Source organism: Myotis nattereri (genome assembly GCF_964212035.1).
Source record: "Myotis nattereri genome assembly, chromosome: 2".
NCBI lineage: Eukaryota > Metazoa > Chordata > Mammalia > Chiroptera > Vespertilionidae > Myotis > Myotis nattereri.
The window spans coordinates 120,739,106-120,761,452 of record NC_138076.1 but is presented as its reverse complement, the minus strand read 5'-3'; the positions used below and the strand labels follow the sequence as shown (position 1 = coordinate 120,761,452).

General features: G+C 39.4%; 1 protein-coding gene across 1 annotated transcript in view; it reads left to right on the top strand.

Moving 5' to 3' along the window:
- The window catches only part of ERC1 (ELKS/RAB6-interacting/CAST family member 1), a 443,495-nt gene that overhangs the window by 245,508 nt on the left and 175,640 nt on the right, over positions 1 to 22,347 (top strand). Inside the window, exon 15 of the mRNA XM_081083645.1 lies at positions 18,706 to 18,866. Coding sequence (XP_080939771.1) covers positions 18,706 to 18,866 — 161 coding nt within the window. The remainder of the gene's footprint in view (positions 1 to 18,705; positions 18,867 to 22,347) is intronic.

Below are 22,347 nucleotides of genomic sequence, written 5' to 3'. Positions count from 1 at the left end.
TTAATGTTTTCTCCATGTTAAATTATTTCAACCAAGAAAGAAATTTCCTTCAAAACAACTTCTGTAGCCCTTCTAGCATATACTTTATCCCGTTTCTCTGACTTCCTAGCAAAGCAGAAAAAAAGTTTTTTAGGCGAGAATTTACTAAAGCTCAAAGTTCAAGGACAGTCTTGTCATTCCACCTCTATTTTTATTTCTTTTCCTGAATTACTAATTTCTCACAAACCCTAATAAAATATAAAGAAGTCTTAGACCCAGATGCAGAAGAGTGTAAAATGGTAATGGCCACATCTTTGTTGCTGCTGGAGAAAGAAAATGTAATGTTACTAAGATTATTTCAGTCCTTTCTTCCAAGAGTTAGAGAGGAACTATAGAGTTTATGTGGACCCAGGATATTATTAATTTTTGTTTTACTTGATTCTTGTACAGCCTGTTTGTGGCTAAAAATAAGCAAATTATAGGAGACATTAATCAAGTAACAATCATCTGAAAAAAATAATTTTCAGTGCTTTAATTCAGATTTTTAGTTTTGATACTGTGTTACTCACAAAATCACCTAAATAGAGTTGGCAGTGAGTTAAACACTGGACATCAGTGGCATGAGAGTCATAGCAGCAGGGGGACATTTGCTTTGCTTTGGATGTGTGTATGCACATTTTATTGATGTCTGATATTTTTTAGGCTTCACCTCAGAATGGTGAGTGCTTATTATATAGCACTAGAGGCCTGGTGCACAAAAATTTGTGCACTCGGGGGGGAGGGGGCGTCCCTCAGCCCGGCCTGTGCCCTCTCGCAGTCTGGGACCCCTTGGGAGATAACGACCTGCTGGCTTAGGCCTGCTCCCGTGTGGCAGAGGGTAGGCCCAATCCCTAGGTGCAGCCCCTGGTTGGGCTCAGAGCAGGGCTGATTGGGGAGTTGGGGCGCTGCCCCATCATGCACAGAGCAGGGCAGATTGGGAGGTTGCGATGCCACCCTCAGTCACGCTCAGGGTAGGGCCAATTGGGGGGTTGGGGCACCGTCCCGTCACACTCAAGGCAGGGTCAATGGGGAGATTGTGGTGCCGCCCCCTGTCACGCACAGAGCAGGGCCGATCAGGGGGTTGGGGCGCTGCCCCGTCACGCACAGAGCAGGGCCCAGAGCAGGGCCGATTAGGGGGTTGGGGAGCGCCCCCCTGTCACGCACAGAGCAGGGCCCATCAGGGGGTTGGGGAGCTCCCCCCTGTCACTCACAGAGTAGGGCCGATAGGGGAGTTGGCGCACCGCCCCCTGTCACACACAGAGCAGGGCGGATCGGGGGTTGGGGCGCCACCCTTTATCACCCACAGAGCAGGGCCGATCAGGGGGTTGGGGCGCCGCCACTGTCACACTCAGGACAGGGCCGATGGGGAGGTTATGGCTCTACCCCATCACACACAGAGCAGGGCCCGTGGGGGCGGGGGAGGGTTGGGGCGCCGCCCTCTATCATCCACAGAGCAGGGCCGATCAGGGGGTTGGGGCGCCGCCACTCTCACACTCAGGGCAGGGACGATGGGGAGGTTATGGCTCTACCCCGTCACACACCGAACAGGGCCCGTGGGGTTCGGGGGTTGGGGTGCTGCACCCTGTCACACACAGAGCCGCAGGGTGATCAAGGGGTTGGGGAGCTCCCCCCTATCAGGCACAGAGCAGGGCCGATAGGGAGGTTGTGGCCCTGCCCCCTGTCACACACAGAGCCGCAGGGCGATCAGGTGGTTTGGGCGCTGCCCCCTGTCACACTGATCCCGGTGCCGGGAGGCCTCTCAGCTCCGCTGATCCCAGTGCTGGGAGGCATATTATATAGAATAGAGGCCTGGTGCATGGGAGTGGGCTGGCTGGTTTGCCCTGAAGGGTGTCCTGGATCAGGGTGGGGGTCCCCACTGGGGTGCAGGCCAGCCTAGATGAGGGGATGATGGCTGTTTGCAGCTGGTCACACACCCTTCAGGGTGGGGGTCTCCACTGGGCTGCCTGGCCAGTCTGGGTGAGGGGCTGAGGGCTGTTTTCAGCCTGGGACTGAAGCTCCCAACTGCTCCTTTTTTTCTTTTTTTCTTTTTTTTTAAATCTGGGCCAGCTTTAGCTCTGAGGCTCCAGCTCTTAGGCCTCCGCTCCTGAAAGCAGGTATCTGGTTTGTTTCGGTTCTATAATCGAAACTCTGTATCAACTCCAGCTCTGAGATCCCAGCCGGTTGAAAGCAGGTTTCTGGGGTTTTGTTTAGCGTCTATATTTGTTACAATGTTTGAAACTGCAGGCTCAGAGGCCGGCAAGGCAGGCGGGGAACATTGGAGTCCTCCATCACTGAAGCAAGCAAGCCTCATGTTAGTTTCAAGCTGCCTGGCTGCCGGCCGCCATCATGGCTGGCAGTTAATTTGCATATCTCGCTGATTAGCCAATGGGAAGGGTAGCGGTTGTACGCCAATTACCATGTTTCTCTTTTATTAGATAGGATTATCTACCCCCAGCTCTCTGAGTTGATATTTTTAAGAGAAAAGGAAAATTGAGATGGCTTGAAAAAGAAGCATTTCACATTGTCATGGTTCCACTCTCTTAAAATTTTTCTTCAGTTGAAGATTTGTTGGCTCAGCATAATATCACTGGAAACATAAAGAGAGTTGCCAGTGAGGGAATTCAGCCAATCAGTGTGAATTTATCTCATCTACAAGTCAGTCTTACCCTGTGGATACTTATAAACCATACTCTTTTATAGGAATATCCGGCATTGTTACATATCCTATGGGAATGTCAGCCATATTTTGAGAGATAGTAAAAACATTTTGAAAATTCCTCAGCCATGGAGCACATTAATTATTTAAAGTCATTTGTGGATTATTTGTTCTCACAAACGTTTGGCAGTGTTGACTTATTGGAGAAATGCAATAATATATAAAAAGTGAAGAAATCTAGTGACTCCCAAAGTTGAATTGTGGAACTATGGGTTTCTATGGTTTCTTCTTCAGTGCTGTATCTGTGACTCCTACTCATATATGGGTCCTTCATAAAATCAGGAGTAAAAGATAGCAACAGTACCTGACAATTCCTAAGTTTAATACACTGCTGAAGTCAGTGGTATCTGTTTCTGTTAGGCTACCTCAAGAATCACTTAGGATATTTTATTTTCAATGAATGGGATAGAAAATTATAATCAACACTATTGTATGTCATATGCATGTAACTGTGGACCAAAAGCAAAAATAAAAATTTTAAATTCTGCCGGAACCGGTTTGGCTCAGTGGATGGAGCGTCGGCCTGTGGACTGAAGGGTCCCAGGTTCGATTCCGGTCGGGGGCATGTGCCTGGGTTGCGGGCACATCCCCAGTAGGAGATGTGCAGGAGGCAGCTGATCGGTGTTTCTCTCTCATCGATGTTTCTGGCTCTCTATCTCTCTCCCTTCCTCTCTGTAAAACATCAATAAAATATATTTAAAAAAAAAAAAAAAAAAAAAATTTTAAATTCTTATTTTGGTAGCATCTAATTTATTTTGATGTTATTCCAATGGCACCATTGCCCACCCTCCTCAAAGAATCTAATGGGGGAGAAAAAGAACCTAGTGGAGTTAATTGTACTGTACCTCTCTTCCTGGAGTTCATCATTGTCTAAAAAATAGCGCCTGATCTATCCTATACTTTACCATCATCCCTGTATTGGTCAGTACTTTCTTGCCTTAACCCAGCTCTCCAACTCTTCTTACCCCTTTAACATCTCCCTACTAAGTCACCAAAATTTACAAATTCATCTGTCTTCATTCATTTAACAAATATTCACTGAGTATCTTTCTGCTCTGTGCCAGGCACTGGCACGTGCATTCTTAATTTTCTTCTTAAACCATCTTTCACCTTCTTTGCCTGAAGTGTAATCTGGCCTCTCCCCTGGAAACTCCAACAACCCTTTCTGGTGCTAAGTATTTATCCTGAGATCTTAGTGTTAGAGGTAGGATTCACATCCTTGTTTCCTGGGGCATTGTATTATTCCATCACTTCTTACAAGACTCATTGCTTCTTTAAGGCTCATGTTATTTAGCTATAGCATTGAAGCTTTTCAGTGAAGACTTTTGTTATCTCACTAACCAGAATCTACATGGATCACCCATTTGTTACTTCGTCTTCTCAGTTTGTTACCAGTTGTTCTTTGCCTCCATTGACTTCCTTCATTTTATATCTAGCATTCTAGACCTTGTTGTTATCTAGTCTACCTCCAGCTTCACTCATTAAGCATCTTCCACTCTAATCACAATTTTGTATCATTTTAATTTTCTTGTTCAGGTATTACCACTACAACTATCTTTCCACATCATTTGAACTTACTTGTCTCTTGGTGTATTCTAATCCATTAGTCTGTCTTTGCTTTCCTCTCTATTCAGTTTCAATTCCTTGGTCCATTATTTTAATAACTAGAGGCCCATTGCAGGAAGATTCTTGCAAGAATAGGGCTTCCTCGGGCCTATTCCTGCAAGAACAGGGCTTCCTGCTGCCTCTCTCCCTCCCGTCTCAGCTGCCTCACTCCCTCCCATCTCTGCTACCTCGTGTCCACTGCCTCAGTTCCCTCCCTTCTCTGCCGCTTTGCTCCCTTCTGCAGCACTTGGCTTCCTTCTATGCTGTCTTCAGTCTTCATTCTGCACCTGCGTATGCAAATCAACCACCATCTTTGTTGGGTTAATTTGCATACTCGTCCTGATTGGCTGGTGGGCGTAGCAGAGTGACACCAATTTGCATGTTTCTCTTTTATTAGTGTAGTTTCTGATTTTAACATTCTAAACCCTCTTGCTCCTCTATTTTGTCAGAACCCTTTTGTACCTTCCTGTTGCCTTGGGGATAAAAGCAAAGTACCCACTATGACCTACATGATCTTTTTACACATCTGGTCCCTTCCTTCCTCTCCTGCCACATTTGTCCCCTTCTTCCCTTTGTTCTGAAAGCTTGTGATACTTTGATTTTTTTTTTTAAATCTTCTCTTGTAGATATGTGCTTTCCCACTTCAGGGCTACTATTCATGCTGGGACCTGAAGCTGGAATCCCTTTCTGGTCCATCAACTTACTTGGGGAAATTTTGTCTAGGCCCCCAAAACATAGATCAGAACCTCATGTTACTTACTATTACAGCTTCCTGTAACTTCTTACATAACTGTTCACAATGTATAATTATATATTTATGAATTAGTTACTAAATCTCTGTATGGACTCTAAGCTCAAGAGTGATAGAGAAACATGTCTTTTGCTTTCTGTTGTGCCCTCAATGCATAACACAAATTATCTGGTACATGGTAGGAAATCAGCATTTTGGAGGAGGAGAGAAGGGAGAGAAAGGAAGGATGGAAAGATGTAAAAGTGAGCATGGGAACACTCCCCAGAGTGATTCTTTAGATATATTTGTAGAAAGCTGTTTGGGGACTTTTTGAACACTGATAACATTATAGCAAAGTGTGAATACAATGGAGTCTGACTGTATAGGTTGGAACCCTTGATCAGTCTCTTCTGGTTGTATGACCTTCAAAACAGCACTTAAATTCTAAACCTGTTTTGTAAAAATGGGGATAATAATAATATCTAATACTAACCTCGTAGCATCATTTTGAGGATTTATTGAGTCAACCCATGTAAAGTATTTAGAGTACTTCAAAATATTCAGGTAATGTAAGTTGCTGTTACTATCATCATTGCAATAACTATAGCTATTCCATATTCATAAAGTACTGTACTATTGGTATATATCTTGTCAAAGAATTACCATGCATTGGCCAAAAGAACATATTGGGAAAAAAGAGATTTCTAGTGTAAACACTACCATAAAACTCCATTAGGAATTCTGTAAACTCAAATTCTTATTAGTAGTGATTATGAGGTACCTAAAGGAATTTGTTAGAAGAGAATGGTTGAATGTATGTATGTATGTATGTATGTACGTACATACATTCTCACTAATACTTTAAAAACTCTCCTCACCTCAAGCTTGGCACCTTTTTTTCTTTTCTTTTCTTTTTTTTTTTTTTTTTTTGTAATTGTAAAACATTAGGTCTTGATCTGTAATTTTCTTGAAATTGAGAAAATAGTGGACTTCTCAAATGAAAATCTGACTTACATGATGAATTCTTAACCTCTAGATAATTTTCTTTTTGTACCACTCTTATTGTTATTCTTCCCCCCCACCAAACACACCCTTAGGAGATTTATGCCTCTTAATCTCTCAAGAAACTATAACAAGATTTTCAATAAGCATCTTTGAAGCTACAGAAAGTCTTTTAGTTGCAGTTGTGGAACAGAAGGTGGGAAACTTGAAGTTGCAGTCTTTGCCAGCACCTGAAGCACCCAGTTGCTTTGCTTTCTTAAGGAAAATGGGTCTGTGGTAAAGTCATAATTTGTTCCCTTCTTATTTTGAGTAAAAGTTTATTAGCTGGTGATTTAAGCAGACCATCTGGCCCTGCTGGCACTGTACACTATCAAGCCCTGTGTTTCCTCCATAATATGTTACTGGAGGCAGCTAAGTTACATACTTGAATCACAGCTCTTGCCTGATCTTTTTTTTATGTCTTAAAACATGTGCTTTTGAAAATTGTAATGTGACCTCAACCACATTTTTAAATTTTGGAGAATTTTTTTCATTGTTTAGTATGGTATATATCTCTTCTTTTCTTCTCAACTTTCATTACCATCATTTCTCAGTGACTATATCCAAAACTATACAACTGCTGTGTGGTAGGCATGTAATGGAATAGATATCCAAATAGAGATAGTGGAATGTCTTCTTGGGATTATGGAAAAGTAACAAAGTGCGAAGTATTTCAATTTGAACTTGAGATTGGTTCTCTGTCTTGGAGCCAGAGCACACGTCAGATGATTATTTGGAAACCCTGCTTTATGGTACCATTCTTGTCTTAAATACTAATATGCTTTCAAACTTTTTTGAGTGAATGTGTGGTCTGGGGTAGAAATACCTTGAGGGCCTCACACTCAAATGATTGGGAAAATGAAGCAATCTTTAAGAGAATTATGTTTTAGTAACAAGCAAAATTCTGTAAATGAAAGAATGTAATGAAAGATAAAACATGTCTATAAACATGGCAGACTAGACGCTGGGAAATAACTCCACAGAAACAATTGAAGATAGCTAATAAAATATGTATTCATAAATTGGCAAGAAAGTAAATTCTCATGTAAGGGGATGAATAGACGGGGAATTTAAAGATAAGTACTTGATAAGCTGTTGAACTTGAAAGGTTTTTTTTGTATATTGACAGTCCAAAAGAAAAAGTCAATGGCAGCCCATGGTAGAGAATCTAATAACAACCAACCTTTCTCCACTTATTAAAAAAGTAGTTACAGTGCCCCAAATAGGTCATTTAAAAACACTTAGAAAATTGACTGGCCTTTGGTGAGACTAAAAAATAAAAAGAAGGAAGGCACCGTGAACAATTTTTGGAATGATAAAGGACTCATCCTACAAGTCCTGCAGGTATTAAAAAGAGACAGGGTGTTTTTGTCAGTACATTTGAAAATTTAGACTAAATGAACAAATACTAAGAAAAATGGAATATAGCAAAACTAGTGAAATATGAAAACAATAACCTGAAAAGAAAAAAGTCAGTAATAAAGTTTCCCTCCCACAAACTTTAAGCCCAGGAGTTAAACTGGTGATTTTAATTCCATCTAATAAAGAGGGAATATGCTAATTGACCCTCATGCTATTGCAAAGATGGCGGCACCCACAGCCAATAAGGAGGGAATATGCTAATTGACTGCCCCACCCTCAAAGATGGCAGCTCCCACAGCCACAAGATGGTGGCACCCAGCCCCTCAGCCACACTGGGGTGGCAGATGTGCAGCAAGGCCCGGCTGCTCCATGTGCCTGCCTCTGGACTCCCCCAGACCTCTCAGCCCCCCAGGGCGAGCCCAAGGCGCAGGCAAGCCTCGGATGTCAGCTGCCCAGCTGCCCAGCTGCCCAGGGCCGCCGTAGGCTCTGGTAACAAGGGCTGGCCGAGGCTTTCGCTGCTGGCAGTGGCAGCAGCAGAGGTGTGATGGGGCATTGCCTTCCCCTGATTGCCGGGTTGCCTCCTGCCCCTGAGGGCTCCCAGACTGTGAGAGGGGGCAGGCTGGGCTGAGGGACACTCCTCCAGTGCATGAATTTTCATGCACCGGGCCTCTAGTAAACATATAAGGAGCAAATCATTTCAGTCTAACAGAAACAGTTTCAGAAAATAAAAAAGAGGGAACAATAATCACCGACATATTTTATAAGGGTAACATAACTTCATATCAAAACTTGACAAAGTTAATATAGGAAAGGAAAAGTTTATCAACCATGAACTTTCTAAACAAAATATTGCCCATCAAAAATTAGTGTATGTGAAAAAGAAAAATATTTTTGAAGAAGTTTAGTTTATCTCAGGATTTTAAGACTGTTATCATTAGAAACCTAATTACTGTAGTCTACCATATTAAAAGATAATAAAAGTCATGTGATCATCTCAAGAAATGCATAAAATTTATATTAATTTTTAGTTTAAAAACATACCTAGCTAGCAATAGAAGGAGTTTCCTTAACTTGATGAACTACTTATTTATGAATAATACTTTTAAACATTCCTTTTAAGATCAGGCACAGAACAGAGTGCATCCTGTCATTATTCTGAGCTGTGCAATAAGGCAAGTAAAAGAAACTCATATTTCTAAGGATTAGAAGGAAAGAGAAAAAACTATCATTCAGATATAATATAGTTATCTACATAGTAAATAAAAAATATATATAGGTAAATAAGAGCATTTAAGAAGGCTACTGGATATAGTATCAGTATACAGAAATCAGTTGCATTTCTATAAACTGTGCCAAACAGATTTTTTTAAAAAAAGATACTATTTACTATAACATTAAAAAAGCATATTAAGTGCCTGAGAATAAATTTCATTAGAATATTTGAGATATTTATGAAGAAAATTATACAACTTTGTGAAAGATAGTAAAGTCCTAATTATATCTCTTACATGAACTGTTCTAGAACAGTGCCTGGAACATGTAGACTCAAATATTTTTTGTAGAAATTCAAGAATAGCTAAGATGCTTTTTCAGAAAGCATCTTAGATATCAAGACTTATAAGCTATAACAATTAAGGCAATGTAATTTTGGTGCAGGGATAGGCAAACCAGTAGAACATAATAGAAAGCACAGAAATATATTTGATAACTGTCAAATTTTTGTGCACCAGGCCTCTAATTTTTAATAAATAGTATTGAGGCATTAGATATCCCTGTGGGGAAAACTGACACTGTACCTCTATCTCACACCATATGAAACAATCAGCTTCTGGTGGATTAAAGACTACATGTGAAATATAATCCTTTAAAACTCTTTGAATACTTCTCAGTGAGGCATTGTATTACCAACAGTCACAAAATAACAGCATATTGTGATGGTTAATTTTATTTGTCAACTTGACTGAACCACGAGTGCTCAGATATCTAGTTGAACTCTCTTCTGGATGTTTTTGTGAGCATGTCTTTGGATGAGATTAATGTTGAAACCCAAAGACTTGAGTAAAGCAATCACCCTTCCTAATGTGGGTGTCTCTCACCCTGTTTTATTCATTCTTCAGTCAGTTGAATTCCTGAATAGAACAAAAAGGATTCCCCTCTCCTGAATAAGAATAAATCCTGCCTGATTGTGTTCAAACTGGGATACCAATTTTTTGCCTGCCTTTGGAGTGGACCTGAAACTTTGGCTCTTCCTGGGTCTTGAGCTTGCCAGCCTTTGGACTGGAATGACACCATGGACTCTCCTCTTGGGCTTCCAGCTTGCCTACTCACTCTGGATGTTGGCACTTGTCAGCCTCCATAATCATATAAACCAATTCCTTATAAAATATATTTTGTAATATATTTTATATATTAATATAGTATGATATTTTAATATTATAATGAATTGTATTACTAAAAAAATTAATGTATTTTTTTATTTGTCAAGATTCTCCAGAGAAACAGAATCAACAGGGTATATGTTGAATACAGTATATGTATATGTGTATGTATATGCATAAATACACACACACACACACTGTATTCAGTATACTACATCTTACTGGTTCTGTTTCACTGGAGAACCCTTACTAATACTACATATAATAATAAAAATTTATTTCTCAGTCATGTAGATTGGAGGGTTAACATGGTTGGCTCTGCTTTAGTTGCTGACTAGGGTGGCTGTGGTCCTCATGGCTTATTCTAGAACCCAACTGAGAGGCAACAGCTATTCAGTACAATGTTGTTGTTTTTTTGTTTTGTTTTTTGTGTGTGTGTTTTGGCAATGGTAGAAATGCATTCTAATCACACATATTGAAAGCCTCATCTTGTGTCTGATCTGCTAACATCCTGTTGCCCAAAGCAAGTCACATAGCTAAGCCAAAATCTAGGGTCAAGGAAATGTACTTTGTCTCCATCATATGGCTATGGCAGTGATGTGGACATATGCTATTACTATAGAGGAATGAATAATTGGGACCACTACTTCATTCTACTACTGAAGGCAATACAAAAGTTGGAAATATCACTAATATAGTATAGTATCATTAATACAGTATAACTAGAGGCCTGATGCATGAAATTCACGTAAGGACCTTGGCGCCAGCCCCCACCTGCCTCCTCTGCGGCCAGGGGCCTCTGCCGCCTCTGCCTCGGCCTTTGTCCAGAATGAAGGACGTCTGGTCTAAGTAGCATATTATACTTTTATTATTATAGATATAGGAAAGGATTTCTTAAACAGGATGTAAAAGTTACAGATCCTAAAATAAATGCTTAATAAATTTGATCATATAATTTAAGATATTTCAGATCATCAGAATATATCAGAATGAGGCCCTGGCCAGGTAGCTCAGTTGATTAGAGTGTCACCCCAATACACTAAGGTTGTGGGTTTGATCCCTGGTCAGGGCACGTGCAACAATCAACCAGTGAATGCATAAATAAGTATAAATAAGTGGAACAGCAAATCAATCTCTCCCCCCCACCTTCCCTCCCTTCCTCCCTCCTTCTCTTCCTTCTTCTTTCTAAAATAAAATTCTTTTAAATAGTTAAAAAAAAACATAATGAAAGGAACACATAAGCCATAAACTGGAAGAGATTTGCTACACATATAATTGATGAAAGGTTGTTATCTAGAGTATATGCTCATTTATATGTTTAAAATTCCTCCAAATCAACAAGGATAAGAAAAACAATGGTGGGTGGTAGTGCGGGGGTTGGTGTACAGAGATTTGATTGAGAGTTTCAAGGAAGAAATACACTGGCCCCTAAACAAATGAAATATGTTTAACTTCACTGATTATTATTGAAATGATAAAAGAATTTGGTAAAAGATTGAGAAATTTATAATGAAGAAATCAGGCTCTTGCCATCTGAACCAACTAATCAGTGCTATTGCTCAAAGTAAGACAGACACCTCTGTGTGTCTCTTTGTGTGATGTTTCATGAACTGCATAGCCTCACCTATGGAGTACTATTGTCAGAAAGACACACATACATGCATGCACGCATGCACATGTGTGTCCCCAAATCAAATGAATTCTGTAGATTACAAATTTCAGTTTATAGAAAACATGAGGAAAAGAGGAACAGCATAAATAGCTATAAAAAGAAAAATCAAATGAATCAAAAATGTGCAATATTGTATAGGACAAGTGACACTTTTATCAAGAAGTCAATGTCACGGGAAATTTAAAATGTGAGGAAATAGGCACCCTTTGTTCAAAAGAATATTCTTTCCTCCCTGTACTGCCTTAACACTTTTCTCAGAAAAATCAGTTAATCAGAAAAGTTATTTTGGGACTCTCAATTTTTTTCTTTTAATCTCTTTGTCATCCTTATTCCACTACTATCCCAAAGCTGTGTATTCTATGTTGAAGTTGGGAAGTATGAGTCCTCCAACTTTATTTTCCTTTTTCAAGATTACTTATATTATTCTGGCTTCTTTTTATTTCCATATGAATTTTAGGACCAGCTTGTCAAGTTCTGCAAAAACAAAACAAAAAAAAGGACAACCAGGGGATTTATAGGGATAACGTTGAACTCTTGAACTCGTAGATGGATTTGGGGAGTATTGCAATCTTACCAGTATTAAGCCTTTTGATCCATGACCATGATGTCTTTCCATTTATGTAAATATTCTTTAATTTCTTTCAACAATATATTTCAATCTCCAGTCTATATAGCTTGCATTTCTTTTGTGAAATTTATACTTAGGTATTTCCTTCTTTTTGATGCTATTTTTCTCCTTTTTATTGAATTTAATGGGGTGACACTGGTTAACAAAATTATACAGGTTTCAGAACACAGTTCTAAAACATGCAATCTGTATTGTGTGTTCACCACCCAAGTCAAGTCTCCTATCACCATTTCCTCCCCTATTCCCTCCCTGTAGTCACCTCACTATTGTCCATGTCCATGAGTTTTTTTCTTTCCCCCCTTTTTGCTTAATCCCTTCACACCCACACCTACCCAGCTTCCCCCATCCCTAGCAGCTGTCAGCCTGCTCTGTATGTATGAATCTGCTTGTTAGTTCATTAGATTCCACATATGAGTGAAATCATACTTGTCTTTCTCTGACTGGCTTATTTCACTTAGCATAAGCTCTCCAGGTCCATCCATAATGTCCCAAAGGGTAAGATTTCCCGTTTTATGGCCGCATAGTATTCCGTTTTGTAAATGTATCCAGCTTTTTTATCTATTTATCTACTGATGGACATTTAGGCTGCTTCCAAATGTTGGCTATTGTACATAACGCTGTAATAAACACAGAGGTGCATATATTCTGTCGAATTAGTGTTTCTGGTTTCTTTGGATATATTTCCAGAAGTGGAATTGCTGGGTCATAAGGCAGTTCCATTTTTAATTTTTGGGTTTAACTCCATACTGCTTTCCACAGCAGCTGTACCAGTCTGCATTCCCACCAACAGTGCACAATGCACAAGTGTTCCCTTTTCTCCGCATCCTTGCCAATCCTTGTTTGTTGACTTGTTGATGATAGCCATTCTGACAGGTATGAGGTAATATATCATTGCAGTTTTAATTTGCATTTCTCTGCTGACTAGTGCCATTGAGCATCCTTTCATATGTCTATTGGCCATCTGAATGCCCTCTTTGGAGAAGTGTCTATTCAGGTCCTTTGCCCATTTTTTTTTTTCTTTCTGTTCTTTTTTTTTTTAAAGAGAGCTTTTGGCTTTTTTTTTTTAATATCTGTTTATTGATTTCAAAGAGGAAGGGAGAGAGCTAGAGAGATAGAAACATCAATGATGAGAGAGGATCATTGATTGGTTGCCTCCTGCACATCCCACTGGCGGGTGGGGAGGATCGAGCCCACAACCCAGGCATGTGCCCTTGGCCAGAGTCGAACCTGGGACCCTTTAATCTGCAGGCTGACACTCTATCCACTAAGCCAAACCAGCTAGGGCCCTTTACCCATTTTTTAATTAGATTGTTTGGTGTGGGTTTTTTCTTTGGTGTTGAGTTTTTTAAGTTCTTTATAAATTTTGGATATTGATCTCTTATCAGATCTATCGTTGGTGAATATGTTCTCCCATTCAGTGGGTTGTCTTTTTATTTTGTTGATGGTTTCCTTTGCTATGCAAAAATATTTCAGTTTGATAATAATCCCATTTGTTTATTTTTTCTTTTGTTTCCCTTGCCTGAGGAGATTTATCAGAAAAATATTGCTACAAGACAGTGCAATAGATTAAGGGAAGAGAATAGAAAGGCCAGAAATAAATCTGTGCCTTTATAGTCAAGTAATATTGACAAAGGAGGCAAAAATATACAATGGGGTAAAGATAGTCTATTCAGTAAATGGTGTTGGGAATATTGGACTGGTACGTGCAAAAATGAAAGTAAATCACCTTCTTTACCATACACAAGAATTAATTCAAAATAGATTGAGATTGAAGACTTAGAGACCCAAAACCATAAAAACCCTAGAATAAAATATAGGCCGTAAAATCTCGGACATTTTTCATAGCAATATTTTAATGCTATTTTTAATGGAATTATTTTCTTCAGAATATTCATTGCTTATGTATGTATATATAGTTGATTTTTATATGATGGTCTTATATCATTAAACCTTTGTGTACTTGTTAGTTTTTTAGTGGACTTCTAAGGTTTTTTCTCTGTAAGATCATGTCATCTTCAACTTGAGAAAGTTTTATCTTCCTTTCCAATGTGGATACCTTTTATTTTTTTTGCGTGGCCAAATTTTTTTTTTACTATAATCTCTCGTGCAGTAGTAAATAGAAGTGATACAAACAGACATTCTGATCTCATTCTTGGTCCTGGTCTGAGAGGGAAAGCATTAATTAAAGATGATGTTAGCTGTGGGTTTTTCATAGAGTCCCTCTATTAGGTTGAGGAAGTTCTTCTCTGTCTCTAGTTAGTTGAATGTTTTTATCATGAAAAGTTGTTAGAAATTGTCAAATTCTTTTCATTTTTTTGAGATGATCATGTGATTGTTGTCCTGTATTCTAATATAGTTTATTACATTGAACTTTATATGTTAAAACAGCCTTGTGTTCTTGGGATAAATTCCTGGGGTTTGTTTTCTAGTATTTTCTTGCTTCTGTATTCCTAAGGAGTATTTGTCTATAGTTTTCTTTCTTATGATGTATTATTGTGGTTGTGTTATCAGTGTTTCTGTGTCATGATCCCTATTTATTATAATTCCTATTTCTAATTTCTGGCATAGGATGTGCAAAGTTCATCTTTTGTACATTTCTTGCCGCAAATCTGGAATCAGTCATTTTTCAAAGGAGCTCATTCAGTTCAGTGGGAAACCATAATCTGGGTACTGTGGTACTGAATGCTGTTGGCAGTCACGCTTTTAGCTCCTGAGTGGTTTTGCTCTTGATTCTGGAATATACACATATGGTGGGCCCTTTTTTATATGCATGGTAAAAACATAATGTTGGATGAAATAAGAAAGAAGATTCCATTTACACAGTGTTCTTAAAGTGATGAAACTAAGTAATGATTTATTTTAGAATATATGCATCAAAGGTAAAAATAAAGAAATTCAAGGGAATAAGTAATACAAAATAAGAATGGTAATTGCCTATTACAGAGGATTTAGGGATTACATTTGAATAACTGATATAAACAAAGCTCATGGTTAGTAAGTAAACAGAGGTATATTGTTCTTGGTTCTAGAATATATACATATTCCTTTTTAATATGCATATAATATTTCACATTGCTCATTTATGAAATTTAATGTTGGTTATGTGCAATATAAAGCATTGTTAAATTGTTTTTTATAATTTGTAAGTACTCTTTAAATAATTTGTGATGTTTTGCCAAATAAGCCTAAAGTACCTTCGGACCATGACTATTGAAATTCTTCTCTTTATAGTGCTGAGTCAGTTGGATATTTATATTGATAAAAATTAATTTTGATCATTACACCATACTCAAAAATCAGTTGTGTATGTATTGTAGATCCAAATGTGAAACATGTAATCCAATAAAGGATTTAGAAGAATAGAATATTCTCATATCCTTGAAGTAGACATCATTTTATTTTAGTGTACAAAAAGCTCTGAATGTGGCCCTGGCTGGTGTGGCACAGTTGGTTGGAGCATCATCCCATACCCCAAAAGTTGGCGGGTTCAATTCCCAATCAGGGCCCTTACTCAGGTTTCTCTCTCTCTCTCTCTCTCTCTCTCTCTCTCTCTCTCTCTCTCTCTTTCTCTCTCTCTCCCTCCCTTCCTCCCTCCCTCCCTCCCCCTCTCTGCCCCCCTCAAATCAAGAGAGACATAGTCTTGGGTGAGGATTAAAATTAGAAAAACAAACAAAAAGCCAGCAACACTAAATGATGTAAAGGAAAAAATTAAGCTTCATTAAAATAAAAAACTTCCATTTATCAAAAGTCCCCTCAGTAAATTTCACTGTCTTTACACAGTGGAATATCATGTGGCTATAAGAATTATAAAACTATAATTCTTGGTCCTGGTCTTAGAGGGAAACAACAAACAACATGGATGAATCTCATAGACATAACACTGAGTGAAAAGAATTATATACTATTTAATTTCATTTGTATAAAGTTAAAACAAATAGACAAAAGTACCCTAGAGTATCTATATAAAAGCCTGAGCGACTGTAAGACCGTCCGACCATCTGACAAGTAGCTATGATGCGCAGTGACCACCAGGGGGCAGATGCTCCAACCGGTAGCTATGACACGCACTGACCACCAGAGGGCAGATGCTCAACGCCGGAGCTGCCGAGCTGTGGTGACTTGGCAGCTGCATTTCTCGGGCGACTCACCCAGAACCAGAGAGGAGGGAGCCCAATTCTGGGGTGCATCACCCAAAAATCGCCCTCTCACAATCCAGGACCCCTCAGAGGATGTCAGCTGGTTTCAGCCCAATCCCCACAAGCCAGGTCAAGGGACCTCACTGGTGCATGAATCTGTGCACCGGGCCTCTAGTTAGAATAATTACTGTACCTGGACAGGGGTTATGAGGGAGCTTTCTGGGATACTGGGCAATGTTCTGTTTATTGGTCTGTGCTGATTACATAGGTGTATTTTTTTTTGAGAAATTTCTTCATGTTGTACATTTATTATTTGTGTATTTTTCTGTATGTTGTATTTCAATTAAAAATTTACCAAAAAGTTAAGATTTATAGAGTGGGCTTCCTTTTGTGTAGAAAGGAAAAATAGATTATTTATACATGCTTGCTTGTGCACATATAGAATATGTCTCCAAGTTATATAGGAAACTGATACCATTTCTTACCTGGGGGAGTGAAAGACAGGATGGGAGGGAGATTTTTTTTAGATATATTTAAGATAAGTTTATAAGAGATGCACATGTCCCACACTTAATTTGAGCTTGTATAAATAGTGCTATTCATTACTGATTTTGTGTCATAAGAGCATACCTTGGTATATCAGTTCAATTCAGTTTTCGATGAGATTTTACATGAATTAGACTGATAAAATGAAAGCATCTTTATTGGCAGTTTTCAAAAGGGCAGACAGTGATATATGTTTATGTAAAGGTAGCAGATACATGAGATCTGCATAATATATATTCTGATAGCAACTGGAACTGAAGATGCTATTAGCTGAGAACATTAACTTGATCACTTCTGAAAAGGTACACAAAAAGGCAGAAACCAAAATGTATCTCTTTATTATCATTGTTTAGCAGCTGTTACCAATCAATATGGAGACCGTGGTTAGATATGAGGCACTACAGGGGGTCTGTTAACAACGCTGATTTGTTATACTATAGTTTTGTCTCCAGATGCTCTCAGTTTTACTGTCACGCAAATAGATATTATGGAGGAGTCAATGAATGGCAGACCCCCTGTCTCTGCCTTCACTCACCTCTGCCTCTCAAAAGGTTCATTGTCACCTACATTATTTCTTGGCAAGCAGCAACCTGAGAAACTCTTGATTGGTGCAGGTGGCTGATGGGTTACCTGGTTGAAGTTAGTTTTTGGCAATAATGTATTTTATCAGTGTATTTTCTGTTTCTGAATTAAAATGGACATGTTTATTTAAATTTGATTTGGGAACCACCCAGAGTAAGTGGAAATCACTGTAAAGTACATATGTAGCTCTTAGTTTTTCATGGTTCAGCATTCGGTCATCTCCTCCTGAGTGTTTTTTTCAGGTCTTTTTAAAGGATACTGTCTCCTCTCTATCTGAGTATTCTCTATATTATTCCTGCCTTCCTCGAAAAAACTCTACTTCTGCCTTATCTGATTTCATTCTGTTTCTTTAAAAAGAAATTCTTTTTAATAGTGTAAAACAAAAATCATTTCTGTTTATACTAAATCTGTTATTAGTCAAATTTGTCTCTTATTTCCTAAAATTCTTCTATAAATATTTATTACTAGAGGCCTAGTGCACGAAATTCATGCACTGGTAGGGTCCCTAGCAGCTGCCGACTGCCAGCCACTGGCCAGGGCCTCCCTTCCCCGGCTCTTGGCTGCCGGCCAGGGCCTCCTTTTCCCAGCTGCCTGCTGCTGGCCGGGGCCTGCCTTCATTCCGTGCTGCCCCCTGGTGGTCAGCGCATGTCATAGCGAGTGATTAAACTCCCAGTTGGTTGAACTCCCAAGAGGACACTTTGCATATTAGGCTTTTAAATATACATAGATGATTTTGTTATTTATATCTTTCTCTGTATTATGTTGTTATTTCCATGGAAATTTCTGGGGAATTTCTAAATAAATTCCTTAAAAAGGATTATCTATGACAGGCAGTCCCTTCTTGAACTTACATGTCCTTGCATTTATCAAAAAGAAAATAAAGTTCTTTCTGGCTGAAATGGAAAAGAATTATAGTGGAGGGATGATCAGAGATTTATTCATTATTTGCCATATGTCCTATTTAATAAAAGGCTAATATGCAAACTCCCATGGGTGGGAGTTCGACCAACCAGGAGTTAAACGTGCGCTGACCACCAGGGGGCATTGGTGGCAAGCAGGCAGGGGAAGGGAGGCCCCAGCTAGCAGCCGACAGCCACTAGGGACCCTACCTGTGCACAAATTTCGTACACTGGGCCTCTAGTATATATATATATATATGATCCAGAAGTGTACAGAAGTTTTTATGTGTGTATGTTTTCAATTTGGTGGGCCCAGGAATTGCCCATTGCCCAGTCCTCTGACTGTAATTGATCAAGAGAATCAGGTTTTCTCTTTTCCATATTTATCACAGGTGGAGGAGTTACTGATGGCCATGGAGAAGGTAAAGCAGGAACTTGAGTCCATGAAAGCAAAACTGTCCTCTACTCAACAGTCTCTGGCAGAAAAGGAAACTCATTTGACCAATCTTCGGGCAGAGAGAAGGAAACACTTAGAGGAGGTTCTGGAGATGAAGTAAGTATTTTTAATCTTGTTCTTCATACACATGCTTAGTAGAAGTACTTTTTCTCATTGCTTTCTTCTTCTGGCCCTTTTTTATTAGCCCTGACACACATAGCCTACATTTAATGCTAATGCTAACCTGTATTTCTTACTCCCTAGAACAAATTTGGAGCAAATCCTAGTCAAATAGAGTTATTTTTACTCCTCTTATATGTATATGTATAAGATACGTATAGTATGAGTATCTGTATCCAAATCGATCTCTGAAATTTCTGAAATCTTCTGGAAAGTTTTGGCAAATTGTTGAGCTTATTGAGATGACTGTTGGTCCTGAGGTCATATAATGCCTAAGCAGTTTTTAAAAATATTTCTTTATTATAAACATTTCCAAAGGTATATAAAAGTAGAGAGAATAATATAATGAATCGTCATACACCTATCTCCCATATTTAACAATTAACATTTTTTGCACTCACCAGTCAATATTTTTTTTTATCAAAGATACATAATATCTTGGGGGTTTGCCCGGGGTGGGAATGGCTGGGCCGGGGGAGGGGGAGGTCGATTGGGGGAAAAAGAAACATATATGAAACTTTAGGCAATAAATAAATAAATAAATAAATAAATAAATAAATAATAACATCTTTATTATTCTAACAGTGAAGATTAAATTCCAGTTACAATTCCATTCCTTCTGATATTTCCAAAATTTATCTTCGATGTGTTGTCCACTGACTTTTAATTGCTATTTGGTGGGAGACAAATTCTTATTCAATATATCTTTCCCATTACATGCTGTTTTTCTTTTTTTAATTATTATGGAAAGTATTACATATGTCCCCTCCCCCCATTGTCCTTTCCCAACCTGTCCCTGCCCCCCAGCCCCAGCCTTCAACCCCTCATTGTCTATGTCCATTGGTTATGGCTTATAAACATACATATTCTTTGGTTGATCTCTTACCCCCATGTCTCCTCTACCGCCTATCCTCTTCTGCCTTCCCTCTGAGGTTTGAGGGACTGTTCAATGCTTCTACGTCTCTGGATCTAGTATTTTTGTTCATCAGTTTATGTTGTTCATTATATTCCACAAATAAGTGAGATCATGTGATACTTGTCCTTCTTTGACTCACCAGTAAATTTTTACAAAATTGTCACTTTTAGCAAAATTTTGCTGTATATATTTTCCTACTTGCCTCACATCTTGTGGTTCTCTGAAATAATAATTTTTTGTGACGCATATATACATCTACTAGTACATAATAGCTTCTTTTTTTTTCCTCTGTGACTTTGAAAAATTCTGGTGTCCTTCTCCTCAGAATTAAGTATCTTTTGAAAGTCCAGTAGGACTATCTCCTTTAAACTCCCAGCCCTCACCCCTACCTAATTATCCTACTCTCATTTTACTGAAACCAAGTTTGTCCTGGGATCCCTCAGTTACCTTTTTCTCAGCAGTTACCTGTATTTTTTTGTTGTTGTTGTCTTCTGTCTCAGATGAAATATTTTTCCATCTTCAAAAGGCTAGTTTCTTACCTTTATCACAGAGTTTAAGCACTGGTCCCTCCTCTTCAGTCTTCCTCCATTAATTTTTTCTCACGCAATCTTTGCCCACTTTCGATTAGTTTCTTCTTCTCTGCATAAATATGCAATATCTCTGACCTAATGTAAACACATTTTTCTCAGCCCAGCTAGTGCTTTAAGCCAACATTACATCTTTTCTGCTTCTTTGAAGTACCAATGAGTGTTGAATACCAGAATTATAGAGTAGTAGAGGATCTTGCCATCAAACCTTAGTATGAATTTTCATGGCACCTGATTTATTGTGATGTCATGACAGTGACCCAAGAATTGAGGAAGCACATGTAGGGGTACCACCTGCTTTTATTATGCCACAGTGCAAAGTTTAGAGATTCTAATCTCTTAGCAAAGCATTGCAGTTGATCAGGTCTTGGAAGTGATGAAAAGATTGATATGCTGGGGGAATAGGGAGAGGTTAGGATTATCATATCATCATGAGAGAAATGCTTGCAAATATCCTTCTTAGGAGCAAATTAGTGCAAGTGGTGTAAGCCAAGTTTTTTGTCATTGGTAATATAATTTGAAGCTTGATATTTGGAGGTGGAGTAGTAGACATAATTCTTGGGTAATAAAGAATAAGGTCATTTTGAATAAAAAAGATTCAGAGACATTGAAGCATACAACAGACTTACTTATTTCGTGGGGGGAAGAGGGGGACGGGAAAAGATTAAACAATGGACTTATATGCATATATGCATAGCCCATGGACAGATGATAGTGTGGGGAAGTCCTGGGGATGGTGTGGGAGTGGGATGAAAGGGGATAGTGGGCAGGGGGGTATCTATAGTACTTTCACCAATAAAGATAAATTTAAAAAGGGAAAGAGTAAAGTCATTTCATTTGAAGAGGTCTGGGAACTGTGCCTAGAACATGGTAGAAGATAGAGTGAATAAGAAAATTAAATCAAGGGTTAAAGTAATTAAGAAAATAGAATAAGGATGGATATAATTTGGGGGAAACAAAGTATCATATGTGATTTTTCTAACAGAAACTGGCCCTGCTGAAGCAACAGTGTGTGTGTGTGTGTGTGTGTGTGTGTATGTGTTTTGTTTTCTCTATGTATTAATATCTTAATTTTACTTGCCAGATCTCTCCCACTCAGTTCAAATGACTATTTATAGCTAGATAGTAGCATCCTATCTAATAAAAGAGAAACAGGGTAATTGGTGTACGACTGCTACCCTTCCCATTGGCTAATCAGCGAGATATGCAAATTAACTGCCAGCCAAGATGGCGGCCGGGAGCCAGGCAGCTTGAAACTAACATGAGGCTTGCTTGCTTGCAGTGACGGAGGACTCCAACGTTCCCCGCCTGCCTTGCCGGCCTCTGAGCCTGCAGTTTAAGAAACATTGTAACAAATATAGAAGCTAAACAAAACCCCAGAAACCTGCTTTCAGCGAGGCCGGGATCTCAGAGCTGGAATTATACAGTGTTTCGATTATAGAACCGAAATAAACCAGATACCTTCTTTCAGCAGCAGAAGCCTCAGAGGTGGAGCCAGAGCTAAAGCTGGCCCAGAATAAAAAAGGAAAAAGAAAAAAGGAGCAGTTGGGAGCTTCAGTCGGCCTGAAAACAGCCCTCAGGCCCTCACCCAGACTGGCCAGGCAGCCCAGTGGGGACCCCCACCCTGAAGGGTGTGTGACCACCTGCAAACAGCCATCATCCCCTCACCCAGGCTGGCCAGGCACCCCAGTGGGGACCCCCACCCTGATCCAGGACACCCTTCAGGGCAAACCAGCCAGCCCCCACCCGTGCACCAGGCCTCTATCCTATATAGTAAAAGGGTAATATGCCTCCCAGCACCGGGATCAGTGGAGCTGAGAGGCCTCCCAGCACCAGAATCAGCGTGACGGGGCAGCGCCCAAACCCCCTGATCGCCCTGCGGCTCTGTGTGTGACAGGGGGCGGGGCCACAACCT